Below are 20,417 nucleotides of genomic sequence, written 5' to 3' on the forward strand. Positions count from 1 at the left end.
TAAATAAAAGGTTTCTGGTTGATCCATTATTCCGGTTCCGATTTACTCTTAGAGAAGTCTGTACAGTCTGGTCGTGCAGTTTGTCACTTTTCCGCCTCCTTTCCCACCACCTGTAGAGTAGCCGCCGGGGTTGGGACTAGAAGTGACCGAATCTGTTTAACCCAAATCAAATTCCTTATGAATTTCCTCTAAATTTTTGATAATGGCGAAACCAACATTTTTGGGACTGGATATATGTAAATCCAGAAAAAGTGGTGGCCAGCAGAATAAAGAGTCAGATGACGGTCTTTGATAGGGAAGAATGATGTGCTTTTGTTTTTCACTCCTCCCCTCCCGTCCATTAAGTAAACTTTGGGGTTTGGAAAAAGTAGACAAAATATATGGCAATGAGGTCACTATGGATTTGGACCAATTTTACTCAAACTAGATGGAATCCGATGGCCAAATCGAGCGGACCTTCGTGAAACGAATATCAGGACAGTCGCTCATCTCTAGTTGGGGCTAAAACATGACTGCAGAATAAAAGTACACAAATGATCTGCAACCTGACCATGTAGTCATATGGACTTGACCAGGAGCTGCATACACTAACTCACAGGATATATTTTCACAAGACTTTTTGGAAAATTGCTTCACTTTTTAAGCATAAATGGATTAGAGAAGATTGAACCTGGCTTTTATTGCGCTATAGCTGTACTCAGATGTCTCGGAAAGTCTTTTAGACAATGAATTGAGCTGTGGTGTGCATGCTTGACCACAACTGGGGCACTTCAACATCAACTGATCTGCAGTTCAATTTGGAAACATGGAATCACATTTTAAGTCATACTCCTTTCCAAACAATTCCAAACTGTTTTGCCACACCTCGAACTGTTGTCGAATCAGTCGAAAACATATAATAAATGCAAAGCAAGACATTAAAAGCAGTTTTTATTTCAACGCAAAGGTTGTTTCCAGGCTAGCACAAATTTTTAACAAGCACTGTAGCATTCCAGAATGTTGAGGGTTCAGGCAACAGGTTGCAATTTGGTGCGCTCGGCGCAGCGTCAAAAGGACGCATGCGCCGCCAAACGCATACCTGCGCAAGGCCTGCATCTCCAGTACTAAAGATAGGGGACGCAGGACGCATGCAGCGTCATGCGTCCGTAGGCGGAGCTACCAGCGGAGGAGCGGCAGGGGGCGGGGCTTAGCGGTGGCCATGCGCAGCCCAACGCTGCGGCCGTAAACGCTAATGTGAAGCTAGCCTAAGACTAGGGTCACACAACTGTATTTTCTCTCATCCAAGAAAATTAGTCTGATTTTGCAGTCGTAAACGCTAATGTGAAACTAGCCTTACAGCGTGTAATATGCACGCTGTCAGGATTTGACTCTTCCTGCCAGTTTTAACATTCATCTCAAGGCGATTTTTCCAATTTGCAGTCTCGTGCAATGTAGCTTCTCTTTCTGCTTCTCTTAAATTGTATACTTGTGGCCATGCAATCTCTGAAACTAATAAGAGAAATCTTTACAGTGCGTATATTACACACTGATAGTTTTCGACATGCTACATAATTTGCAGAAAATTTGCTCTGATATGGAAAATCACCTTAAAGGGAATCTGTCACCCCATTTTCGGCCTATAATCTGTGGCCACCGCCATCAGGGGCTTATCTACAGCATTCTGTTATGCTGTAGATAAGCCCCCGATGTAATCTGAAAGAGAAGAGAAATAAGTTATATTATACTTATCCTCGCATCAGGTTGCGGTCCAATCCGGCGCCTCCCATCTTCTTGAGATGACGTCCTCCTTCTTACTTCTGCCACGGCTCCGGCGCAGGCGTACTTTCTCTATCCTGATGAGGCACTGGACCTCTCTCACCCCTCCCGGCGCCTGCGCACTGCAGTACTTTAGTCTGCATTCAACAGGGCATAGAAAGTACACCTGCACCAGAGTCGCGCAGAAATAAGAAGGAGGACGTCATCTCTAAAAGATGGGAGGCGCCAGACCTGACCACGACACCCACTGCCCCTGCCCCCCCATGAGTATAATCTAACTTGTTTTTCTTATCTTTCAGGTTACATTGGGGGCTTATCTACAGCATTACAGAATGCTGTAGATAAGCCCCTGATGGCGGTGGCCGCAGCTTATAGGCCGAAAATGGGGTGACAGATTCCCTTTAACTCAATTCATGTAGCTTAATAAATGATAAAATGAAAGCATAATTAATGAAAATTAGTGTTGAGCATTCCGATACTGCAATATCGGGTATCGGCCGATATTCGCGGTATCTGAGTTCCGATACTTTTGGAATATCTAAAACCGGAATTGGAAGTTCCCATAAAGCAATGAGCCAGTTTGATTTTATTCAGCCAATGAGGAATCCTAAGAAGTGTGGGCACATCCTGTTATGCATGTTAGGCATGTTAACTAATGGCATGGCTGTGATTGGCTGCTGAAATGATGTCATAATGCACTATAAAAGACGCCGCCGCCATTTTGTGTTCACTCTGCTGTGAATTTACTTAGGGACAGGATGCTGCTGTTCTGACTCTGAGGGACAGTGTGACCTAGCGATTTGCTTTACTTTATTGTGCTTTACCCAGGCTACTTTAGCAACCGCTGTGTGAGAAGCTTTCTTTTGCCTTGCAGCGCTGTTCACGGCTGTCTGTGAGGTCTCTATGTGTGAGTGCAGCTCACGCTGTAGTGTGTTCTGCAGCCACCTCAGGTTGTAGTCCACTCAGCGTGCGTCACTGCCTCATACATTGTCCTTTTTTGCATTAGTGCTGCTCAATTTTCCAGATTTCTCCTATTAGTGTGGCTCCATCCGTATCCAGCTAGAATATTTGCAAATACTATATAGGAGTAGATAGAGGAGCCTTTCTGCTGGCTTGTGCCCTGCTGCCCCAGCCAGATTAGTATTAGCCTATTTTTGGAGTCTCGTCTATTGCATTGTAGGTTACCTTCCTGCATTGTAATAGCTAGAAAAAGTTTGTGATACTATCGGTTTTACATCTTTGGGCACATCCAGTGTCTTTTTGTGAAAAAAAAAAAAAATTAATAAACTTCACCAAACACTCCACTTTACAGTTATGTAGGCCACATTAGCTCATATTAAAGTCTAGTCCACACTTTATAAAATTAGTGTTTCTTATACCTGTTAGCAGCTATTCAGGAATAAGCACACTAAGCCCTTAGTACTTTTCTGCCTATCTTTATCAGTCTACCAAGATGAAGAAGGCAGGGAGTAAGGCTCGTGGGCGTGGAGTAATTCCACCCACAGCATCACGCTCCCTGTCATCCTCACACTCCCAGGTCAGTCTACAGCCATCGGTAGCACAGGCATGGGAGAAAAGGCGCCTATACTCGGCAAACCACCCCTGAGCACAGGCTCTGAATGCTGGCATTGCAAAACTACTGTCCCTTGAAATGCTCTCTTTCAGGCTGGTGGAGACTGACACCTTCCGTAACTTCATGGCATCGGCAGTCCCACAATACAACGTGCCCAGCCACTTTTATTTCAGCAGGCAAGCCGTCCCTGTCCTGCAAAAGCATGTGGAGGGAAAAATTAAACATGCGCTACTAAACGCCATCAGTAGCAAGGTCCACCTGACCACCGATGCGTGGACCAGTAACCATGGACAGTGACGATATCTTTCCCTCACTGCCCATAGAGTAAATGTTGTGGAGCTGGGTACAGATCTTGAGAGTGGCGCTGTACGTATTCTGCCAACTCCAAGGATTGCAGAAATCCAGTCTGTGCACATTGACTCCTCCTAATACTGCAGTTCCTCTGAATTAGCGCTGCAGGAGCCGTCACAGTCTACCTCCATATGGACCCGTGACGGCTTAACTGTTACGACCGATATGAGCACAGCCATGGCCAAACGTCATCAGGCCATATTGAAATTAATTTCTTTGGGAAATCGAAGCCACACAGTGCAGGAGCTCTGGAATGCCATCAAGCAGGAGAGCAACATGTGGTTTGTGCCAGCGAATCTCCAGCCAGGTATGGTAGCGTTTGACAATGGCCGAAATCTGGTGGCAGCTCTAGGCCTAGGCAACCTCACTCACATCCCATGTCTGGCACATGTGCTCAACTTTATCGGGCAGAGTTTTTTGAGGGACTATCCGGATCTTGATGCACTGCTGCACAAGGTCCGCATAGAGTGCGCTCACTTGCGGCGTTCCAGCATGGTAAGATCGCACATTGCAGCTCTGCAGCGCCGATTCCGCCTTCCGGAACATCGCATCATATGTGACCTACCCACCAGGTGGAATTCAACGTTACATATGTTGGAGAGGTTGTGTGAGCAACAGGCAGCAGTAATGGAGTACCAGCTGCATCAGGCGCAAACAAGTCGCACTGCGCGCCGTTCACACTTCACCACCACTGAGTGAGCCTCTATGAAGGACATCTGCCACGCTTTGCGTGCCTTCGATGATTTCACGTGGATGGTGAGTGCAGATGATGCACTAGTCAGCTTGACTATCCCCCTTATCTGCCTGCTTGAAAAAACACTGCAAGCACTTGGGGAGAAGGTTGTGGAAGAGGTGGAGGATGAGGAGTCACAAATGCCATCTGCTTCTGGACAGTCTGCGCAACATGGTTCCTCACAAAGGCCTAAGCAGGGGACACTTTGTGAGGAGGATGAGGAGGAGTCAATGGAGGAGGAAGACATCTGTCCAGAGGAGGGAGGTACACAATGCTCTAGTAGTCAGTATGTAGAGCGAGGGTGGGGTGATGCAGAGCAGACAGAGATGACGCCTCAAGCAGGGGACAGCGTTTCTTGGCCAGTTGGCAGTCTGCAGCACATGGTTGATTTCATGCTGCAGTGCCTGAGAAACGACCGCCGCATCGCCCACATTCTCAACACGGCTGATTATTGGGTGTACACCCTCCTAGATCCTCGCTACCGGGACAACTTACAAAGCCTCATAACACCGTTGAACCGGGAGCGCAAAATGCGGGAGTACCAAGACACACTGGTGCATTCCATCATGTTCTCCATTCCACCCGAGAGCAGTGCTGCTAGTGCTTTACAAAGCAGCTCAGTGCATCGAAGCAGTGGAGGAAGCTCTGCACAAAGAGGGAGCAGAAGCAGCGCCTCAGCACATGTCAAGACCAGTATGGCCCAAATGTGGCAAAGTTTTGTGTCCCCGCCACAAATGTCTACACCATCACAGACGGCTCCAGTCAGCAGGAGGCAACGTTTCCGTCAGATGGTGACAGACTACATGTCTTGCCCTCTCAGTGTTCTCCCACACGGTTCTTCCCCCTTCAAATTTTGTGTCTCTAAGCTGGATACATGGCCAGAGCTTAGCCAGTATGCATTGGAGGTGCTGGCTTGCCCTGCTGCTAGTATATTATCGGAACGCGTCTTTAGTGCCGCAGGTGGTGTACTAACAGACCGTCGCATGCGACTATCCTCCGATAACGTTGACCGGCTTACTTTTCTGAAAATGAACAAGGCCTGGATCTCGCGGGAATTTGCCAGTCCTCTTCCAGATTAAATAATTGGTTGGCAACAGTATCCAGGTCTCCTGTTGTGTTCATGTTTCTACCACCTGAACTGTAATCCCTGGGCTCCAACACCGCCAGTTGCTGCTCAGCAGTGCCGTCTGCACAGTCAGCACTTGCTCCTGTGTTATTGGGGTTCAGTAACGTCAGCTGATCCCCTGCTGTGTGTCCAGAAATTTCTCCTGCTCCGACCACACTCACACTACTACAGATATTAAACTTGCTCCAATTAGGCCTCTAGCTACACTCTGTTTCTCCTGTAATCCCTGGGCTCCAACACCGCCAGTTGCTGCTCAGAAGTTCTGTCTGCACAGTCAACACATGCTCCAGTGTTATTGGGGTTCAGTAACATCAGCTGATCCCCTGCTGTGTGTCCGGCAATTTCGCCTGCTCTGTCCACACTCACACTACTACAGATATTAAATTTGCTCCAATTAGGCCTCTGGCTACACTCTGTTTCTACTGCAATCCCTGGGCTCCAACACCGCCAGTTGCTGCTCAGAAGTGTCTTTGGCACAGGTACTCCCTCCTGCCCAGCCTGGTTCCAGCACGCCAGCTGTTTCCGGGTAGTGTCAACGTCACTTTGCCTCCAATACGTTGTCCTGTCATGTTGCGGTCGGGTTAGCCGACTCTATGGTGCCTGCAGTTTAGGCGCTTCCTATGTGGGCTGCGGGATCTGGCAATGAAGGCTGGTTCCGTAGTGCCAATAAGACAAGCTCCCCCTGTAGGACTATGGGTTTCGGTAACTCCGGCCGGCTCACAGCCTTGCAACTTTTTTTCATGTGTACCTTCTGCTGCCTATGTGAGTTACAGTACCATTAGCTGGTTCTTTGGAAGTCAATCTTGAATATGTCCCCCTGGGTTCCAGTAATGTCAGCTGGTTCCAGGCAGAGCCTTTGGCTTGGGTGCCTCCTTCTTGGTATCCGAGTTCCACCAACGTCTGCTGGTCCTTGGTAGTACTTTCTGGCACAGGTACCTCCTGCTTAGTATCCCGGTTCCAGTACCATCAGCTGGTCCTCAGTAGTTCCATTGGCTCTTGTACCTTTGGCTACCCATCCATGTTCCAGTACCGTCAGCTGGTTCTCAGCAGTTCCTCAGCCTTCTTGTACCTTCTGCTACATTTCCAAGTTCAAGCTTTTTGAAATGGTTTTTGGTAATCACTCTTGATCTCCCTGACAACGACCCTGAAGACCACCCCGACGAAGACGACGAAACGTCTTAAAAGAAAAAATTAATTCCTGCTATTCTTTTTGATTGGGCTAAACCTCTATGCCTTTAATGTCTCCTCCACCTCTCCCAATACATTCTACATTATTCTTAGTTGTTTTCCTTCATGTAGAATAAACCTACAAGGAAAGTAAGGGTTTATTTTCATTCCGATATTTGTGTCCCATTGACTTGCATTGGTTTCGGAATCGGTGATATCCGATATTTTTGGGGTATCGGTCCGATCTGATATTTCCCGATATCGGAAGGCTTCGCTCAACACTAATGTAATATTAAATACATAAGATTACAAATGTAATAATAATAATAATATTATGATTTTTTGTACTATTTCAACCTCCATACTATTATTATTTTTGCACACTTATTATACATTTTATATATTTTTATACTGTTTTTTGCACAATTATACATTTTATACATTTTTTATATTATTGCTTTTGCACAATTATATGTTTTATATATTTTTATATTTTTTTGCACAATTATTAGCATACATTTTATATATTTTTACACAATTATTTTTATACATTGCTTTTTTCACAATTATACATTTTATACATTTTTTATATGGTCTTCGCACAATTATTATTACACGTTGTATATATTTTTTATATTGTTTTTGCACAATTGTTATTATACATTTTATATATATTTTTTATGTTGTTGTGTATTATTATTTCTATATGTTAGAGTAATACCAGTTTTATCCTGCTATGATCGAAGCGACATCATGCAGAGCTCTGAGACTAATTTACACTTCACTGCATCTCGCTTTGTATACGTTTTGTTTATTCTCTTTTGGGATAAACTAATTTGAAATCATACAAGGATTTTACACAGTTTCTGAAGATAGTGCGCAATTTACTCCATAGAAATATCTGGGTAATGTATCTTGCAAACTAATGGATTAAAATAGCCCCAGTGGATCCGGGCTATTTAATAGGAATGTTCAATGTGCTTTTAGGTAAACACTACAATTTCTTGTGAAATGGCTATAAAGCGAATTTCTCGAGAGCTTGTAAGAATAGAACAAGTTCATCTTTTTTTTTATTTTTAAAACCCGAGAGGGGAGCGTAGACTCACAATTTAATCATAAATTCACATTGCTGTCCGCACAGAATCAACAAGCTGACGGATTCTATTCTATCGCATGTAATAGGAGAACTGTTTGTAGGGGGGGTGAGCAATCCCATCTCTGTTTCCCTGATCTCTTTCATTTAATTAAATATATAACATTTTTTTCTTTATTATATCTTTATTTTTAGAAATAGGAGATGAAAATTGAGAGAAAACAGATTTCATTTGGTGTTCAATAATTTTAGACATATCCCTTAATTTGTTGGTAAACCCGTTTGTTACACCATGACACCCATAAAGGGGTGAACAGAAAAGCACAACTTCAGAAAAAAAATATTTAAAATGTCATTATATTAAATACATAAATAACAAAATAATTACACAAAAAAGGTAACCTCCGATGAGAGAGACACAATCTAAGGCTACGGACCCCTTTAAATGTACTAATTATGAAGCACAATAAATGAAATTATCAAAATTTCCATCTATATATGTATAAGACAAAGTCTATTCCAATCCAAGAAGACTTCTCTGATAAGATTTAATGTGCACCTAAGTCACGTATATACATGGAGCCTGGCAAAATCCATAGGTCATACATTACTATACAAAGAAAGTGCAACAATGCTACGCACAATATATAGTGATATGTGATTGAAATAGAACAAACACCTTATCATATACTCACATGTGTGAGGTCTGTGCCATGTCCCTCCACCCCGATGCGCGTTTCGTCCACACTTCTTCAGGGGGCATGTCAGGGAAGAGGGACATCTGACTTTTAAACTATCCTCCTACCAATAGAGTGCTCTACGTGACATCACATGTCTTCTTTGAATATGCCCCTGTAATACGGCGCGCCACATCATTCCACCGCTACCCCGGAAATGATGCATCATCTCCGGCATGTGAGACCCAAACACGCAGGTAGCCATGGTACCAGGCACGTGAGTGTCAGCTCACTCTTTATTGCCGGTGATGTCAGAGTCTGGAAGCTGATGGATCTGACCAGCGCGCTCCACTAGGGCTATTCAAATCCTGAACAAAAACGTAATATATATTTTTTTCTTTGTTATATCTTTTATTTTTAGAAATAAGAGATGAAAATTGATAGAAAACAGATTTCATTTGGGGTTCTATAATTTTAGACATTACTTAACTGTTCAGAATCTGAAGAATTTGGAAATACCTGGACAAAATAGTATATTTTTATTGACAAACAGAAATCTTGAAGCTATAGATCTACCTTTCCTTACCTTCCCTTTTGGCTTGATATTCCCAATAAAAGAAACACGAGGTGAATAGTAATGAAAAAACCCAACATGATTTTTGCGCTACTCTGTTGGGGGATAGCTATGCTATATGTGCCTTTGTATAGATGTCAGATGGCTGTATAAATCGGTCCAAGATTGGAGCTCAGTGCATGGATTGGCTGGCTGCTCTCCTGACCTAAGTGTGACAACTTCATAGAAATACATGAACCTGTCATGCATGGGTCAATAGAACCGCCGGCCAATCCGTTCACTGCTTTTCAATCTCAGACCGATATTATACGGCTATCTGACTGCGCCCTAAAGATGAGCAAATAAATTTGAGTGGTAATGAATTCTACTTAATTTTACAAAAATTTGAATTTACCAAATATCTGAATTTTTGTAATTCGCTTCTAATAGGATTTCAGCCAAATGGTGGCCAAGGGCTACAATTTTCATGAAAATGTTAAAAAAATTCTTACACTCACCTCTCCATCCTCTATGTTACCTGCCCGTTTTTTGCTGCTTCTTTAGATCGCCAATCTCGCACTTAAATCCCTGGTGCCTCACATACGGCTGGATCTTCTGGCTTTGATGAAGACCCTGGAGGATTCTACACAAGCGAGCAAAAAGTCGTGGCCTTATGACATCAAGGCGTGCTCAAAAACCTTTGCAAACACTTGATCAGATCCCTGCTAGGCCTCCTCAAAGCCGGAAGTCCAGATCCATCACGAGAACATGGGATTTCAGAGTGAGCGTTGGCGTTCTGAAGACGTTGCGAAGAGTGAACGGGTGGTGGTGAGAAGCAGAGGGTCAACAAAGGTAAAGATAAGATGAGTTTAAGGATCTGTTTTTTATTTTTTACATCTATTTTGGTTAATAAGAACATTCAATTTATGGGGAAAGCAAATGAAACGTTCAGGGAAAAGGCACGCAGATGGGCAAATTCGGATTTTACGTGATCAGTTCATCTCAAGACTATTTCCTATAGTATATCCTATTCACTACATATTGTTTGTTTTGGACATGCAGTGACTCACTTCATACTTCTCAACTTTATACCAATTGTCATTATACACTAACTGGCTGTCAGGGATGCCACAGATGCTAGCGGAAAATAAATGCACCACTATTAAAATACATTTACCAGCATTTGTGTATTTCTCAGTGGAATTCCACAGACTGTAATGTATTTTTCTTGTGTCCTGTTGTTTTCCAACTCTCACTGTAGGGCACAAATTTCGATGCAAAATACAAGAAGAAATATTTATGTGCAATGGATTTATGTAGCGAGGGTCCTTTTTCCAAAAAAAATCAATCCTCGTTATTTTCTTTGCGAACAAAATATTGAAGACAATCTATGCTGGAAACAGAACCATTTTAACCCGACCCAGCAAGATACAGATTGGAGTCCTGGTGGGAAGAATAGAATTTGCGCTAGAGATCATTAGTTTATTGTAGATAACATGGTTCTGTTTCTAGTATCGCACATTTTCTATTGTTTGTTATCGAAAATGATTTGGTTGGTAAATAGGCAAATAGTAAATTAATATATTTTTTTTTTTAGTAGACACTATACACCCAAAAAAATGGAAACTGTTATAAAAACTGGCATAGGCTTTCGTAAATAGTGAAGAGCGAGCATGCTAAGATAAGATGTTGACCGAGCATGCTCGTGTGCTAATTGAGTATCTTCAGCATGCGCTAAAACTAGATTCGAGTCCCCGCGTCTGAATGTCTCACGGCTGTTCGACAGCCACAACATATGCAGTGATTGCCTGTTTGTTAGTTAATCCCGGCATGTGCTGTGACTGTCAAACAACTGCGAGACATTCGGCAGTGGTGGCTTGAACATAGTATTTGAGCACTCTATTAGCACACAAGCATGCTTGGATAAGACCTTATCCAAGTATGCTCAATTATCACAAGTTATTAATCATTAGGGAGCATAACAGTGCATTTACGCTGGATGATTATTTATAAACCAACATTTGTAGGAACGTTCTTGGTCCTCTAATTGGCCGCTAAAAACAAGCTCCCATTCATTCTACGAATGAGCTAACTGCTTATTCGTCGGGTGAAAAGGCGCAAATAAAAATCTTGCTCTCGGCAGATCACCATCCACAGGACATGTGCTGCCGAAAGCAATGACATGTGTATGTGCACATAATGGTCTATTACCAATCTTTCTATGTGCATTGAAAATGCCGTCGGCTTGTCTAAGCAAGGTATTAAGTAGTGTTGAGCATTCCGAAACTGCAAATATCGGGTATCGGCCGATATTCACTGTATCGGAATTCCGATACCGAGTACCGATATTTTTACAATATCGAATACCGGAATCGGAAGTTCCCATAATGCAATGAGTCAGTGTTGTGGCTGTGATTGGCTGCTGAAATGATGTCATCATGATGTGCGGTCTGTGCGGGCCTGCCGGGGGTCTGTGTGGGCCTGCTGTGGGTCTGTACGGGCCTGCCGGGGGTCTGTGCGGGTCTGCCGGGGTCTGTGCGGCCCTGCCGGTGGTTGTGTGTGTGTGTGCAGGCATCGTCCGATGGAACTACAAGTCCCATCGGGCTGTGCCTGCTACAATGACAGTGATTGACACATTAGCCAATGATGGGACAGTAGTAGTCCCATCATCCGGTTAATGTGTTGAATGTAAAGAAAAAAAAAAACATACATATTACATACATACTACATATACACTACATTCATACAACATACATACATACTACATACATACTTCATATATACTACATTCATACAACATACATACATACTACATATATACTACATTCATACAGCATACATACATACTACATACATACTACATATATACTATATTCATACAGCATACATACTGCAGTACATATATACTACATTCATAAAGCATACATACATACTACATACATACTACATATATACTACATTCATACAACATACATACTACATACATACTACATATATACAACATTCATACAGCATACATACTACATAATACATACATACTACATATATACTACATTCATACAACATACATACATACTACATATATACTACATTCATACAACATGCATACATACTACATACATACAACATACATACTACATACAATACATTCATACAATACATACATATAGACATACAGTACATATAACATAGAGTACATACTCACCATCACTTGTCACTTTGATCCCCGAAGCCAGTGTCATCTCACTGTAAAAAATATTAAAATAACAAACAACCGATATACTCCCTGATCCGCAGAAATCCACGAGTGTCCCATGACGATCTCCTGAAGTGCATCACTGAGAGGTTACTATAGTTCACTGGTCTCACTTTATGGCAAAAGCTGCATGGGAACTTTCTCACACAGCAATGCCAAAAGTGAAACTAGGAACTATTTTTTTACAGTGCGGAAGGATACCTAGCTCCTGTCATTGTATTCCTGGGGCCCCTAGAGAGCGGTCGCATCAGCTGATGCTGCTGTTCTCCACAGGAGATCGTCGTGGGACACTCGTGGATTTCTGCGGATCAGGGAGTATATTGCTTGTTTGTTATTTTAATATTTTTTACAGATGACACTGGCTTCGGGGATCAAAGTGACAAGTGATGGTGAGTATGTACTCTATGTTGTATGTACTGTATGTCTATATGTATGTATTGTATGAATGTATTGTATGTAGTATGTATGATGTATGTCTGTAGCATGTTTTATGTATGTTGTATGTATGTAGTATGTATGTAGTATGTTGTATGAATGTAGTATGTTTGTAGTATGTAGTATGTATGTATGTTGTATGAATATAGTATATATGAAGTATGTATGTATGTTGTATGAATGTAGTATATATGTAGTATGTATGTTGTATGAAAGTAGTATATATGTAGTATGTATGTAGTATGTAGTATGTATGTATGTATGTTGTATGAATGTAGTATATATGTAGTATGTATGTTTTTTTTACATTCAACACAGCCGGATGATGGGACTACTACTGTCCCATCATTGGCTAATGTGTCAATCACTGTCATTGTAGCAGGCATAACCCGATGGGACTTGTAGTCCCATCGGACGATGCCTGCACACACACAACCCCTGGCAGGCCCGCACAGACCCCTGGCAGGCCCGCACAGACCCCCGGCAGGCCCGCACAGACCCCCGGCAGGCCCGCACAGACCCCCGGCAGCCCGCACAGACCCCCGGCAGGCCCGTACAGGCCCCCGGCAGGCCCACACAGCCCTCCGAGAGGCCCGTACAGACCCCGCCCGCACACACAGACATGCACATTGTCCGCCCATGCACCGCCCACACTCTTCCCCCCTCCTGAACTGGATGTGCAAGTAAAGAAAGGGTTTTTTTTAATTCCGATATTTGTGCCCCATTGACTTGCATGGGTTTCCGGTATCGGAATCGGCAATACCCGATACTTTTTGGGTATCGTCCGATCCAATCCGATCTGATACTTCACGATATCAGATGGTATCTCTCAACACTAGTATTAAGCAACCATCTACCGGCAACTCTGTAGCTGATCGACAATCATTTAATTGTTGCCATTGATCAATGTGAACAAACCTTAAGGGCTCAGTCAGATGACCATATAACATTGACGACAATCTCATCGCAATGCTTGGATTGTCTGTTGGCTTTTCTGACCAAATCATGTCAGCCTGTATTTCTATGCAGCTGCCTTGCTTGGGCCATCTGAGCCGATGACCAGTCCTAGCATTGCGAAGTGTTGATGAATAATTTCTAAAAATCCTAATTTGAGTCCAAAAGTGTTTTGGGTCCGTCAACAGATGTCTACAATCTCAGCTTCACTCCTGTGTAATCTTTTTATTCTACAGAAAAAAATACTGGTACACAACAAAAGTATAATTTAGCTTACTTCTTGTTAGTTATTTGCATGCGGAAAGGATAAGTGACAAGTTGTTGATCGTTGGAGATCCAACAATTGAGATCCCCATTGATTTTGGGAATGGGTCTCTGAATTGCCATGGCCTAAAGGAGCTCGATTCCACTGTCTATGACATGTCGGAGTACTGTATGCATCAATCTCCAAAAGACCCCAAAGACAATGACGTGCATGTGTATTTATGGCAATTTTTAGCATTTTTCGAGATTACGGTTGGTGACCAAGTTGACAGACCTTTAGTGATCGTCAAGGTATCACCTCAATAAGGTTTTAACTTGACATATGGACAAAAAATCTTTAAAAAGTTTATAAATTGGAAAGTTACATTTTCTTTTCAAACTTCTCTAAAGTTTAGTGTTTTTTTTTTTCCTTTTTTAATGTTATCCTAAAATTAGAGTTGCTTAGTGAAATGTCACAATATCTCTATTTTTTGGTATTTCCACCGAAAAGAAATTCATTCGGCTGAGAGTCTTCTAACATGAGCGAATACATAGCCAATTCACCTTGAACTGATCATTCGAAAGCAATTTTTGATATCCAGTGTTTTTGTCATTCAATATAAAACCAGCCGCTTTGAATTACATGGTAAAGGGCCTGAACACTTCAGATATGGAAATGCTTTCCATCTTGAAAATGTTAATATTTGTTGTACAAAGGACTATTTGCACAGACCCTGCAGCATTTATCTTACCCCAAAGTAATATTTAAAATGCCTGCATCCTTTGTCTTCCAAAGATATTGCATATTTATAATGGAACCGAAGTGGAAATATCAAAGTAATAATACGACCAAGAAACTCTGGCTCTGCTTGTCTATAAGATTGGATGGCTAAGTCGTGTGCTTTTCAGAACTAAGTGTGTTTTAATGCAAATATTATGAGTATGCAATTAGATCAAATGTGATGAAAAGTGGAAAACTAAAATTTAAGATTCTGCTGCTAAAAACAAATTTTTTAAAGAAGCACTCCCCCCAAAATTTTTATCCTTTTAATATATTGCTGTCATCATATTATATAGCACTGCACACTTACAATTGCTCATTTTGCCTTTTGCCCGGCTAATTATTCTCTTTTCCATTAGGTCTATGACATCACATGATCAAAAACTGACTAGCTGTGTCCTTCTTACATCTATGTAGAAACATGAGTCAACACTGCAAAAGTCCCTGGCAGAGGAGAGAAGAAAACAGCAGAGTCAAAAGTTGAAGAAGGGGATGACTCGTGCAGGGACAAGAGACTTCCTGTTTCTACACAAAGCAGAGGAAAGAAAAGAAAGGGTAGAAAGGCAAAATGAGCAATTGTTAGTACACAATGCTTTATAATATGATGACTTCAATAAATATTAAGAGGATAAAAACTTTGATGGGAGCTGTGTTTTTAAAAAATCTACCGAAAAACTCCAACAGTTTTGAATCTTGAAAACAGAAAAAAAGTACTAGAAGCACTTAATTAATTCTGATAATCAATTGTATAATAGACCAAATAATGCATTCATATAAACAAATCGAAGATGATACAATAAAACGAAAGAACTCAGCACTCAAGGGTATGCAGATGAAAAAGAAAATTGACTTATCCGTGCAATCAAATAGTTAAACAAACCAAAAAAATTCCTATAGAATGGGAGGAATAGGGCTAAGTGACAGCACATGTGAAAAAGACTTGGGTATACTAATAGATCACAGACTGAATATGAGTCAACAGTGTGATGCAGCAGCAAAAAAGGCAAATGCAATTCTAGGATGTATTAACAGAAGCATACAGTCTAGATCACGTGAAGTCATTATTTCCCTCTACTCCTCTTTGGTCAGACCTCATCTGGAATATTGTGTCCAGTTTTGGGCACCACATTTTAAAAAAGACATCAACAAACTGGAGCAAGTTCAGAAAAGAGCGACCAGAATGGTGACCGGTCTGCAAACCCTGTCTTATGAGGAAAGGTTGCAGGATTTGGGAATGTTTAGTTTGCAAAAGAGAAGACTGAGAGGAGACTTAATAGCTGTCTACAAATATCTAAAGGGCTGTCACATTGTAGAAGGATCAACTTTATTCTCATTTGCACAAGGAAAGACTAGAAGCAATGGGATGAAACTGAATGGGAAGAGACACAGATTAGATATTAGAAAAAACTTTTTGACAGTTAGAGTGATCAATGAGTGGAACAGGCTGCCACGAGAAGTGGTGAGTTCTCCTTCAATGGAAGTCTTCAAACAGAGGCTGGACAGACATCTGACTGGGATGATTTAGCGAATCCTGCTTTGAGCAGGGGGTTGGACCAGATGGCCCAGGAGGTCCCTTCCAACTCTACGATTCTATGATTCTATGATTCTATGATTCTATTCTATGACGTTTCAGTCCTATCTCTGGACCTTCATCAGAAAGATGAAGCTTGCTGTGGAGATATAGGCTAGAAATAGTAGTGGAGCGCTATGTGATTGCGAAAACCTCCAGAAACAGCAGTCCCAGTCCCACAGCTATTTGCATCTTTCTGATGAAGGCCCAGAGATAAGATCGAAACGTCAAATTTGTTTTATTTAACTATTGGTGTTATTAAACTTATAAGGGAAGACTGCACGTTCCATAATTAACTCAAAGACATAACTTTATTATTAAGATATCAAAGCATTTAAAACATGTATGTAGAGACGGTTTTATGAGTATCAATAAAGAAATGAGTGGATATATTTAATTTAATCCAATGGATCAAAATATATCTAAAAATGGCTTCAAAATACAGCAAGCGTAGCGTTACAGGACTGATTAAAATAGATATATGATAATAGAATAGGGGGAAGATAATTTCCCTAAATATAGTTAACCTTCCTAACATAGAAATTCCATTCTGCATTATCACTGTGTCATCAATTAAGAGAGGTAGATATGTAGGGGAAAAGTGCTTAGTTTATAAAATAGTTATTCATAAAAAGTGTTTTGGCTTGATAATGAAAAATTAATCCAATTAAGTGCAATAATAATTATGCAAAAAGTGATTGCAAAGTGCAAACTCAGGGCTACATATAATGTACTGCATACAATGGCATAAATGACTATGTCTCCCTCATAAGCATGTTATAAATGAGCCCACTCTGATGCATCTACATAAGAGACCACACAGGGCAAAAAAAAGAAGCAGTGAACAAAATAAGATTGGAAAGTAAAACCCATCACCTCATACATGTTTCGCCATCGCTTCATCAGGGGGCATATACTATTGAATTGCACAAATATATCAAATCTCTATTTCATCTGCACAAACTTCAGTGCCGAGTACTTTCACTTTATTGGGCGTACTCAGACAGGCGTATTTCTGGTTCGAGGATGGCATCGCAATCCTTGGACTGGCCGTCGGCCATCCTAAGCTGAGCGTAAGATCTGCATAGAAATTTATGCTGCCACGCTCACGTCAGGAAAGCCAACGGCCAGTCCGAGGATTGCGATGTGATCTTCATGTGAGTAATACGCCTGTCTGAGTGCGCCCTTATATTGTGGACCCTTACTCGTGCACCACTGTAACACAGAGTGATGTATACTATTGATGACACTCACAGGCATACTCTGACCCGTGGACAGCACTCTAAAGAGAAGAGTAAGCTGACCAGATACAACAGTTTGTTGGAAAAGATTCAATATAACTTGTATTTCATGAATTCATATGGTGTTTACATACGTATAAGTCCAGTGGATGGTCACATTCACACAGAACTGTCAGTCAATGAGTAGGACCGCCCACTGGACCCATAGGCATGCAACAAAAAAGATTTCAAAGAATAAAATGCAAGTTTTACGTAAACCTTTTCTACAAAAATATATATCACAGTCTGTATTAAAAAAATATTAACAGTCTATAATTGGTAACTCTTTTGACCAGATTGTCTAAAATGGAAAACCCCTTGAAGAACATTAATAAACCAGGAATTTAAAAAAAGTCATTAATCGGAAAGCACTAGAAAATAAGCTGCACTTACTCATTGCAAACTTTGGAGGATTATCATTGACGTCAGTCAGGGTGACTGTTACGGTAGTAGTTCCAGAAAGTCCACCCATGTGACCACCCATGTCCTTGGCTTGAATGACAACAAGGTATTCTTCTCTGGCTTCTCTGTCCATGTTGGAAAGGGCTGTCTTTATGATTGCTAGGAGAAGGAGGAAAAAAAGTGAAAGTTTGAGCAATGTTATAGAAATTTCTTGGCTTTAGTCCTAGTGTCCTGTTTATGAAAACTTTCAACGAGCAAGAAAGTAAAACCCAGTGGGGCAGATTTATGAATACTGGTCTAAATTCAGACAGCAAAAACTTCAGTGGCACAAGATGTGTGATAAATCTGGTATCTTATTAGATATGCTATGTCACTGCTTGGCTGGCTTAATTTACACCAGTTTTGTGCACCTAAATAATGGCATACACCATTATTAAGTCTACCGCATTTTACGACTCCACTTAGTCATGAATTCTTTTTAGACTCTTACCAAACTTTCCACTAACTTATAAAAAGGGCTAAAACGCATAATAAATATGGTGCACAGCATTCATGTCAGTTTTGCTTACTTTGAGACTGTTTTTTGACACATTTTGGTTACATATCTTCTTTAATATTTCTAGTTTGAAACAGAAAATATGCATTTCATAGATTTCTGTACCATTGAGATTTATGATACATTCCTAGATTCCTTGTTTTCCGCAACAGCAATCTATAAAATGTACTGCAATGAAATATAGCAATATACTAAATGTGATATAAACACACACACACACACATACATATATAATGTGCCCTACCTATCCAGATTCAACACAAATTGGCTGCTGCATTCCTTTCTTCTGCTTTTATACAGGCTATGCTTGTCACTCCTGATTGGCTGTGCTGTACTATATTTTGCTCAACAAAAGAAACAGCGGACGGCACTGCTGTTACCATACTTGTGCTAGTGGTCTGTGGCTGGCAGGAAAGTTACACCGAATCTCCCGGGTGCTTGACCTCGTAGTAATCAATCTTGTATTCTATGTAGATGAAAGGTCGCACTCATCGGGATAGTGAAATGCTGCTTTATTATTACATATTAATACATGTCAGGTCGGAAAAATTAAGCGAGTGCGTGAAGGCTGACAACGGCCGTTTTGCGCTTCTACGGGTACCATATTTTGGGATAGGTACTAGTCATAATGGGGAAGTCCAACTTTATACCCCAAGGTCATGTAATGCTTTTCTGTCTGTTGAAAATTTCTAAAATATGTAAAATTATGTTGAGTTTTATGGCTTTTTTTGCACAAATCTAACTGCAAATTTTTTTAAATTACCGGATTCAGCAACCACCTAAAAATTTGATTCACATCAATCTGATTTGCTTATCTACTGTACAGTATAAAGTACCTAGCTGTGAAAATTTTACTTGGCATAACTGAAAACAATTGTTCCTGTAACTTTGTTATGGCCATGAATGCTACATCAGCCATGACAGTATTTTATTAACAATAATTAGATTCAAACGTGACAATGAAAAAAAAATCTACTTCCAAAGTAGGAAACAATGTTTAGATTGATTTTGTGTCTTATCAGTCTTTGTTTTGTTGATAAACCTTCGTAATCTTTTTACTCATCTTTCAACCTAAAACTAAGGCCCCAAAGCATTAAAACCAGCAGGTGTCATAAGAGGGTGTGCTAGAGTGAAAGGATTGTGATTCATTAAGAGGAAAAGCCAAAAAGTAGTGTGCACCACCATGTGCCTCTCCACATCTCTTAATTCAATCTGTGACTGGAGAAAGATTTCTGGCATAAGGTATGCCATATCTTGTCATTTGTCATGATTTACTTGAGATATGATATCATGTCACTGTTCCTCCCCTGTTCCACCCCTTCCTGCCCCAGCTTTGCTCATTTTTGTTGCTGGGTGAAACTGTTGTTAAAATGCCAGTAATGCAGCTGCCCTGATGAAGTGAGCCAGTAGGCTCAGGAAACGCGTTGGCTAAATAAAGAACTTTGTACTCCACCAGAAGCAAGCGCAGTCCTCATTGCACTTTCACGCCGCTTTTTGAGAATATTAGAGTTGGAAGGGACCTCAAGGGTCTTCGTGTCCAACCACCTGTTCAATTCAGGATTCACTAAACCATCTCAGACAGATGTTTGCCTTTGGTTGAAGACTTCCATTGAAGGAGAACTCACCACCTCTTGTGGCAGGCTGTTCCAATCATTGATCACCCTCACTGTTTTTTCTAATATCTAATCTGTATCTTCTCCCTTTCAGTTTCATTCCATTGCTTCTCATGTTTTCATGGGCAAATGAGAATAAAGATGATCCTTCTACACTGTAACATCCCTTCAGATATTTGTAGACAGCTATTGTGTCTCCTCTTAGCCTTCTTTTTTGCAAGCTAAACATTTCCGGTTCCTTTAACTGTTCCTCGTAGGACATACTTTGCAGTCCACTCACCATCCGGGTAGCTCTTCTC

At 41.2% G+C, this 20,417-nt stretch overlaps 1 protein-coding gene across 2 annotated transcripts in view; it reads right to left on the reverse strand.

Annotated features, from left to right (window-relative positions):
- The window catches only part of CDH8 (cadherin 8), a 473,060-nt gene that overhangs the window by 158,770 nt on the left and 293,873 nt on the right, over nucleotides 1-20,417 (reverse strand). For both annotated transcript variants that reach the window (XM_073582889.1, XM_073582899.1), the window contains exon 5: nucleotides 17,941-18,108. In XM_073582889.1, coding sequence (XP_073438990.1) covers nucleotides 17,941-18,108 — 168 coding nt within the window. The remainder of the gene's footprint in view (nucleotides 1-17,940; nucleotides 18,109-20,417) is intronic.

This window comes from Dendrobates tinctorius, unplaced genomic scaffold, assembly GCF_039654945.1.
Source record: "Dendrobates tinctorius isolate UK_male_01 unplaced genomic scaffold, ASM3965494v1 ptg000009l, whole genome shotgun sequence".
NCBI classification, from domain to species: Eukaryota; Metazoa; Chordata; class Amphibia; order Anura; family Dendrobatidae; genus Dendrobates; species Dendrobates tinctorius.